We start from the raw sequence: 9,506 nt of genomic DNA on the forward strand, positions 1-9,506 counted from the left end.
AGTGGGCGGGACCGCCGTGGTGGTGGTGGTGGTGGTGGTAGGGGCGCCCGGCGCGCAGCCCCCCACTCCCCCTGGCGCGCGAGCCGGAAGTGGGCGTGGCGAGGGGCGTGGCGTGGTGGGCGTGACCGGCCCCGTCAGGCGGTGTCCTGTGGGAGCCAGCCCGGCCTGCCCGGCCTCGTCCGGCCTCGGCTCGGTCCCCGCCATGGGGCCTGGCTGAGTGACCGCCGATGGAGACCCCGGAGGCGCCGAGCTCCGAGGCGGAGCCGGGGCCCGAGGAGGTGCTGCGCTTCTTGGCGGAGCGCGGGGGCCGGGCCCGGCAGGCTGAGCTGGTGCAGCACTTCAGGGGCGCCCTGGGCGGCGAGGCGGAGCAGCGCGCCCGAGCCCGCGCCCGCTTCAAGGAGGTGGTCAACGCCGTGGCCGTGGTGCGCACCGATCCTGCCGACGGCACCAAGTACGTGCACCTCAAGAGGAAGCTGTGCCCCGGGCCGCCTCCCCAAGTGGAGGGGACCCCGGCTCCCCCTGGGAACGCGCTCCTCGGCGAGGGCCAGCTGTCCCCCTCACCCGCCGGGGACCCGCCCCGCGTCCAAGTGACCACCGCGCCAGCGCCCGACGAGGCCATCCACAGCCCAGCCGAGCCGCGGGAGATCGGGGAGAACGGCGACTTCTGCGGGGCGGCATCCCCCGAAGACGTTCCCAGCGTCCAGGAGATTGAAGCGAGCCAGGCGCTTCCCGGACAGGGCCGCGAACCTGACCATGGCGCGTCCTTGGTCACGGGTGGCCACGGCGGGACGAGTGGCCACGGCGGGGCCCCGAGAAGACTCGCCGCACCTGGCCGCCCGGTGGCCGGGCGGTCGGTCCAACTGGAGCGCCCGATCAGCCACTGCGAGGAGGAGGGGAACGAGCGCAGCCCCCCTGGAGGATCCCACACCCCCAGGCCTGTCCGCCATAACGTCCGAGACCTCGTGGTGGGCAGCTCCCCGCAGCTGAGAAGGAGCACCTCCGGGCCAGGGCGCAGCAGAAGCACCGGCGACTCAGACAGCGCTTCCCTGGCGTCGTCCTCAGCCGAGGAAGAAAGCAGCAGTGGCGGCGGCGGCGGGGGCTCCGTGACCCTGGACCCCCTGGAGCACGCCTGGATGCTCTCGGCCTCCGAAGGCAAGTGGGACAGCTTGGAAGGGCTGCTGGCCTGCGAACCTGGCCTCCTGGCCAAGCGGGACTTCATCACTGGTTTCACTTGCCTGCACTGGGCCGCCAAGCACGGCCGGCAGGAGCTGCTAGCCATGCTGGTCAACTTTGCCAACAAGCACCAGCTGCCGGTGAACATCAACGCCAGGACCAGCGGGGGCTACACCGCCCTGCACTTGGCGGCCATGCACGGGCACGTGGAGGTGGTGAAGCTGCTGGTGGGCGCTTATGACGCCGACGTGGACATCAGGGATTACAGCGGCAGGAAGGCCTCCCAGTACTTGAGCCAGAGCATCGCGGAGGAGATCAAGAGCCTGGTGGGGGCCCTGGACGACCTGGAAGGGGAGAGCGCTGGCAGCGGTGTCGGGGGGCGCTGGAGGCTGTCCAGGATGCTACCCTCCCACCTCATCACCTACAGGCTCTCGCACGTCCTGGAGGATGGAGGCGACCACCATCACCACCACCACCACCACCACCACCACCACCTGCCAGAGGGCTGGGCTGGAGGGAAAGCAAAGGACCCCGGGCGCAAAGCCTCGGGGAGCTCCAGTGGACGGTTAAAACCACCCAGACTCAACAAAATCCGCTTCCGAACCCAGATTATTCACACTACGCCCTCTTTCAGGGACCCGGAGCAGCCACTGGAGGAAGGAGAGGAGGAGGAGGACCGACCTCTCAAGGGTCACTCCTCCTCGTTCAAATTGAGACCTAAATCCAATGTATTTGGGTAAAAGGAATTTCCCGGAGACCTTCTAAGGTTGGTGTGTCTGCAGGAGTGAAATGCTCGGTGTGGATAAGAAACAGCCCGGAAAGACTGAGTGAGGCTAGATGGTGCCTTCGTGAGGGGCTGGACCGCCTCGTGCGGCTGGCATCCTGGGAGAAGCGGGTCTGCAAGGATTCCTCACCGCCGCGCCACACCTGCCCTGCTTCTCCCCTACCCCTCTGCCCTCCTCTCCCCTGCCCCTCTGCCCTCCTCTCCCCTGCCCCTCTGCCCTCCTCTCCCCCTACCCCTCTGCCCCCTCTCCCCTGTGCCCCTCTGCCCTCCTCTCCCCTGCCCCTCTGCCCTCCTCTCCCCTACCCCTCTGCCCTCCTCTCCCCTGCCCCTCTGCCCTCCTCTCCCCTGCCCCTCTGCCCTCCTCTCCCCTGCCCCTCTGCCCTCCTCTCCCCTACCCCTCTGCCCTCCTCTCCCTTCCCCCTCTGCCCTCCTCTCCCCTACCCCTCTGCCCTCTTCTCCTCTCCCGCTTGCCCATTTCTGAGGACCAGAGATGAATTTAGATTTGAGGGACAGCCAATAATTTAGACTTCCCTTGCTTTACCCATTCCCGGATACCATACAGAATACATTGCACTTCTTTTATGTAATTTTTTTTAAGTGGTTACTCTTCCAAGAGCAACAACAAAAAAAATTTTTTTTTAAATTCAAATTGTAGTGAAGCTGGTAGTATTTGTGAGAACAAAGCTACATGCTGCTCCTTTTCGTTTTTTCACTAATTGCATTTGATGTTTGAGGTACTACTGAGGGCCAGATGAGAGCTGAAACGCAGAAGTAGCAATTCAAGAATAATGTGAATAACCATAGGAATCCTATTGGTCACCTGTTTGTAAGTGGCAGTTCAGCTATTTTTTTTTTTCCATTTGAATTACTGAGCAGCCGTGCACTGGAATTAACTTGTGGGATGGTTTCCAACGAGCTAACATCACTGCACTCAGTGCCAAGGTACGGTAGTAATGGTGACACAAATTTAGAGTTTATAAACATAGCCACCTAAGGTACTTGTAAATATGATCTCATTCTGATTCTGTCCGATTTTACTGTTGTAGAAGTCTAAACTCGCTGCCTTTTTTTATCCTGGGGAATCACCAAACATTGCTTCCACTTGGCACAACCGCATTTCACGGTGCTTAGGTCAAAATTACCTACAGAAACTGTTTCTGATTGAGACGATTCGATTAGTGAGGAGTGGGCCGAGGCTTCTGTGGAGTGAGCTTTCCATCGGCCTGATGGTTCTCGTGTAAGGGACAGTTTTAATTTTACTGATACATTAGTAGTCTCTGTGGCTTACGGCAACCTTTCGCAAATTTCAAACGCTTAATCCTATTTTCCCAGGATCCCTTAAATCTATTAGACACTTACAGTGTAGTTCTTGAAATGCTGGGGCCGCCCAGTTACTAATGGCACTTTAGGAAAGGGAAGAAATGAGATGGGACTATCTCTATGTTTAAATGCTGCTAGCTGTTGAATCTACATACGAATTTAAGACTTGGGGTGCTGTTCTTCATTTATGTTCGAATGACTAGCTTTATTACTGCGTTAAAGTTTAACTTGTATACATGTTCAATCTGTTTGTGAGGGACCCAATAGGGACCAAGCAAAGTCCTGAATTTGCTGACACTTGTGTAGCTGCAGCGCGCAGGACGAGGCATGAGTTGACAGCCTGCAGTGTGAATGAAGCCGTGCGTGGGTCCCACAGAGCTGGGGTGTCTCCAGTTCTTGGACATCAAGTTTTCTGGAACATGGATGTGCAGAGCATGTTACATCTCTCTCTAGATGGCAACTAAATTTGTTCAGAGACAATTGAAAAGTGCTTATGTAAGATATGTAGGAACATTTATGTGAGTTTACTGTTTTAGGGTTATGGAAGTGGACCGTTCATTTACATTTGAGCAGGACTTTTTCTCCGTACATGTGGGTGGAAAACTCATTTTGTGTAATTTAAAACTACGTTCCTTGAGGGTGAAAAAGTTATTTTTTTTTCCTGAATCTATACATGTTACCTGTATCTAGTGCAGAATAAGCTATAACTTCCCATGGAGGAGCGCTAAATTTTACAGACATTAAAGACAAAATAACCACAAGAACAGACACTTCAGAACCATCCGGGTCATTGTTAATCTCTTGGCAATCTGTGCTAATAACCAGTTACACCGAATCTGTAGTGCGAGGTCATTAGAGATTGAATCCGGACATCGTTTCACTTGCTTTGCACCAGAAAGCTTTCAATGTTTTCTGGTAAAATATTACTTGAAATTTCCGTAAGTCATTCCTGAGGGACAGTACGATTAGCATTCTGACATTATGTCAGTGTGCAATCAATACAATATTTTCGGCCACGTAACTCCACATTCCTCTCTTGTTTCAACTTCCGGTTGAAATGATAGAAAGCATTATTTGTGTAATATTTGTGAAGCTGCGCCTACCACGAATGGAAATACATACGCCAAGTACTTCGACACGTATTAATAATGAAACCTTGTGGTTAAAAACATTCCCATGTGTAAAATAAATACATCGTAAAAACAAACCCCGATCTGTCCGTGTTTCTAATAGGTACACTTGAAACTAGTGAATATTGGTCACCACTCACTTGAATGCCACACTAACGCAGCTCACGTGTACAACTTGAAAACTTGGTACGATTTGATTCTTCCCTTCATGTCTAAGATGCCTTGTCTCTCGTCTTTCAAGTAAGTGAAAATTGGGGAGTTTGCAAAATCTGTGAAGTTCATTTGTCAAAATAAAAGATGGATGCTAGACTTTTTCTCTGTGTTGTCTGCATTTCTCTAGTCGTTTCGCTTTTTGTTGCCTGTATGGTGTTTTACAGTTCATAAACTATTTTTGAAGTCCCATTTTTAAAATTCTTCTGTTTAAAGCCTTAAGATTGGGGCTCCAAGGACTGCTGACTTACGGACAACACAGTGTCAGGGAGTCCCTGTGGAGGGGCACACAGTACCTGGTGGGTAGATTCTAAGGTCAGTATTTTCCCCTGACATTGTCTTTCTTACACTTCAAATTGCCAGATTTTTGGGCTAAGTTGATGTGGTTTGGCAATAGTGATGGAGGAATCGACTTGGAAAGAATGTCTCCACTTCTACCTTAAGAGAAAAACAAAAGCAATTATGTAATCCCTACCCAGACCCAGCATAGGGAAGGGGGTGCCTTTTTTAATTTTCTTCAATTTCCATCAAGTTTTGGGTGTTAACTCAGTTCCTCCCCAAGTTCTGCCTTTAAAAACTAAATTTTAGCCAGTTTCAACTCTACCAAGTAGTATAAGAAAGTGAGAATCCTCTGCAATTAATTGTCCACTATTAGGTCCCACTGTAATTACTCCTGGGATTTTGGCTGTTAATAATAAACCTTAAAAGTGAGTTTTAGTGTAATTGAAAAACTAGATACAAGGTTTGTATTTTTTTAATTGCAAAGTCAGATACACAGACAGGAGGACAGAGAGGAAGATCTTCTGTCCAATGATTCACTCCCCAAGTGACTGCAACAGCCAGAACTGTACTGATCCAAAGCCAGGAGCCAGGAATTTCCTCCAAGTCTCCCATGCGGGTGCAGGGTCCCAAGGCTTTGGGCCATCCTCTACTGCTTTCCCAGGCCACAAGCAGGGAGCTGGATGGGAAGCGGGGCTGCCAGGATTAGAACCAACACCCGCCTGTATCTCATGCAATAAGATATTGTGATGTAACCAATGAACCAACAATCAATGTGAGTCAGACTGCTTATGATCTACATCAAAGAATTGTAAAACCTAATATACTTTTAAGACCCTATGCTACTCAGAAATGGGGAGGGAGAGCAGAGAAATCTTCCATCTCCTTAGAATGTGTGAGGAAGACGTGAAGTATAACCTATCAGGAACATAACAGGTAACTTATAGACAACAGACTCGAATCAGCATTAGACAATAGTAAAACTACAAAGACATACAGGGGGAATCAAGAGTGATCCTGACAACCTCTTAACAGGAGGTCATATGCACAGAGCAGGGGAGGACCCCAGAGTGGAGCAGGTGGACAGGAGGAGGCTTGTATCCCAACCCTGTGGACTCGGATCCTCACCAAGGACTATCAGTATGGGCACCAAGGACTACATCCCAACCGCCAAGGAGACCACGGGGAACTGGAATGCCTTCGGAGGCCAAGAACTCTGAGGTCATCCACCCCCGTTTGGATCTACCACATGGGATGGAAGAAGCCCAAACTCTTCCTTGCAGGATCCAAGGTCATCGGAACAACAGCCAGGAGCCTTGAGCAGTCTGCAGAAACAGAACAGTAAGCTTCCTTCAGGACTAGGGAGAGAGCTTTCTCTGGTCCTCACTTAGTTCCAACTTTGGATCCCCACCCTATCTTGCAATGACCATCAGGGTCGCTCCGGAGCCCCCCACCCCAAAACACACACACATACACACACACACACACACACACACACACACACACACACACACACACACAGAGAGATTGGAATAGACAGAGAACAACAAGGAAAGCTTGGAACCAGACAGGAAATGGTCAGTGTGGACTCACACATGCCTTACTAGGTAGGACACAAAGATTAGTTACTCCTCACTGGGGTATTGAAGATTTCTCTGCACACCCCTCCTAAAACTGTTCTGCACTTCAACTGTTGACATATGCCTTGTTAGAGTTATAAGCCAGTTTAGACTATCCCCAAATCTGCCAAGTTCAGCAAAATTAAGCTTCAACACTATAAACTGCTGAATACAGACAGCTGAATAGTACCCTATAGCCATTTTAAGGTGTATAGCAGCCGGTTCTGTGTATAAATTAAAATTGAAATGTCAATGAAGTAGTCACAGGATGTGGTTAAGAACTTGCATTTTTTTTTTAACATATTTGTTACTCAATACCATGTCAATTAATTCCATAATGTTGTAAATTGATGTTGATGTTGTGCTGTGGCTTTTAATTGATCGGGATGATATTCTGCCAGCTCTGCTTTTAGACCAGAGATGGTCTCCCCAAGAAACCGTTGAATTTATCTGGACAATAAGATGCTGGACTCTATGCTTGCAATGAAAGAATCTTGACTGAATTTGAACTGTAATACTGCAACAAGGTGGAGGAATCCACCATGGGGAGAGGGTATGGGGAGGGGTTGGGGGAATCCCAGAGCCTATGAGACAGTGTCACATAATGCAATGTAATCAATAAAAAATAAAAATAAATAATTAAAAAAAGACAGCACCCATATGGGATCTCAGTGCGTTCAAGGCGAGGACTTTAGCCGCTAGGCCATTGCACTGGGCTCCATAGTTTGTAAATTTCAGAGTGACTTCTTCATTTAGAAGTAAATTATTTTTAAAAAAAAAACAGTAAATGAATTAAAAAGATTCACAGCAGACCAGCATTGTGGGACAGACCTCTGCCTTGCCTGCTCCTCTACTGATCCCGTCCCTGCTAACGGCCTGGAGAAAATGGCACAAGATGGCCTGCCACACACAGGAGACTCCTGGAAGGAGCTGCCGGCTCCTGTCTTCGACCTGGCCAATCAGTGCATGGAAGATGTGTATCCCCCCTCTCCTTGTAACTGAAACTTAACTAAATAAATAGTATTTAAAAAGAATTCATTGACTTAGCTTTGAGATGCTTTTGAAAATTTTCCTAGGGAAAAAAATACTTTTAGTTTGCTAAAGAAAGCTTTTATGCTGTTTCTTATATGGTTAATCCTGACACTGAATGTATTTGGAATTATTGAAAACTTGTGTTCTTTCAATGATGAGTCACATCTTCATAAAATGTCTAGAAATTTGGAAAAAATTTTTTAATATCACGTGTGCTTTCTTGCCAAAAAGAATAGCACCTTTTTGTATATCACCATTCCTTTTTCTCCTTAATCTTCCCTTTAATTGTCAGATTCCTCTTAGGAGGTGATTTCCCCCTCTGTCCTATAAACTGTCCATGCAGTTTATAGAACATTCATCCAGCAGTTGAATGATGTCTCTGTTCCTCCCCTTTTGTTTTTCAAGTAAATGGTATGAATCGTTTTAAAACCTTAATGGAAAATCAAATTGAAGAGTCAGCTTGTTTTGCAGCAAAAAAAATGAAATCCTTCTATGTTTTCTTCATATTGGACATTTTTCCGTAAATACTTTGAAGTTATCTTAAACAATGCTGGTTTATTCTTGAAGCCCCAAAGAGCACATACATTATTGGTTCAGCACGGAAAGCCTTGTAATGGTCATTGAAACATGCTCTGTATTGCCTTATGAGATGGAGCAAGCTTGAAAAAAAAGGGGGTCACAAGTTCCATGGGAAATTGGAACAGACCATTGGAAAGCAGTGTTACAACAAATTCTGATTCGAGAAACTTTTGGGTTCTAGCTACTCTAATGGAAACGCAACAGCCAGCAGTATCCTGACTTTGATATAAGCTAACCAACAGGGTCAAGTAAATTCCTACGTTTTCATTCGTGCTTTATGCAGCTTCATGCTGTCCTGTCAGCTACATTCAGGAGGCGGTTGTTTGCCTGAGGTCAGCAGCTCAACGCCAATGCAGCGTTCTGAGTCTGCCCTCCGATGATAAACACAGCTATGGATTTTTTTTTCAGATGTATTAAAAAAAAAAAGAAAGAAAAAACAGGTTAATTACTTCCAGGAAGCTTGTAGTTTGTATAGTTAGGCTCTTTATTAAAAGTAAGCCACTTAATTCTCATGGCAACCTTTTCTCTTTGACTCTGATACTTCTGTTCTATGGTTGGAAATTAAGATTCAGAGACTCAGCTAGCTGCTGCTTGCCCAAAACAGCTGGTCCATTTTCTTTGAGTTTTTCACTTTTAGAGTTTTTTTGAGAGACACAGAGAGATGTGTTCCCATCATCTGGTAGTCCCTAAATGCCCTCAATGGCAGAGCAGGGGGTCGGGGCCGGTGCCAGGAACTGGGAACCCAATGGAAGCCTCTCCCATGGATGGCAGGAGTTCAGCTACTGGAGTCATCACCACTGCTAGGAGCTGCGTTGGCAGAAAGGAAGTTAGAATCAGGAACTAGAGACAGACTCTGTACTAGGGGAACCTCTTACAAGAAAACACTCTGCCCGTAGCTGGGTTTCAGCAGCGCTGGCTTTGAACGCAAGCATCTTGGCTCATGGGTTGTAGAAAACATTAGACGATGTGGCTTCTCGGAGTATGAGAAAGTCAACTGACCAAAACTTAAAGATCAAGCGATGTTGAAAACTCACAGAAATGCTGCCGATGAAGACAAATGATGGCATTTATCCACTAGTATCACTGAACAGGAATAGAACTAGCACTGGATTTTTGAGTTCTTAATTTTTTCAACCTCATCTAGGATAAAATTAATTTAGCTCAGGAATGCATATCCCCTTAGTTTAGGATGGTGGAGTTGTCAAATTGTGTGTAGTATGGTTCTGTTTATTTAGGCTTATCTGCCTTCCCAACTGCCCCTAACTACCTGTATTTGAGTACTTACATCTTAACGGAAGTGCTTAGGCCAAGGCCACAAAAGGCGGTGCAGAGAAAATCCTGCAGTACAACATCCATTTTCTCTACCTTGTGAATTGGAAA

The 9,506-nt window shown here is 48.2% G+C and overlaps 1 protein-coding gene across 1 annotated transcript; it reads left to right on the forward strand.

Moving 5' to 3' along the window:
* Nucleotides 1-227: 227 nt before the first annotated feature.
* Nucleotides 228-1,913, forward strand: LOC121166775 (ankyrin repeat domain-containing protein SOWAHC-like). The gene has a single exon (XM_040996061.1). The coding sequence runs from the start codon at nucleotides 228-230 to the stop codon at nucleotides 1,911-1,913; it is 1,686 nt and encodes a 561-aa protein (XP_040851995.1).
* Nucleotides 1,914-9,506: the final 7,593 nt, after the last annotated feature.

This window comes from Ochotona curzoniae, unplaced genomic scaffold (assembly GCF_017591425.1).
Source record: "Ochotona curzoniae isolate NIBS_2020 unplaced genomic scaffold, NIBS_Ocur_1.0 patch226, whole genome shotgun sequence".
Classification (NCBI taxonomy): domain Eukaryota; kingdom Metazoa; phylum Chordata; class Mammalia; order Lagomorpha; family Ochotonidae; genus Ochotona; species Ochotona curzoniae.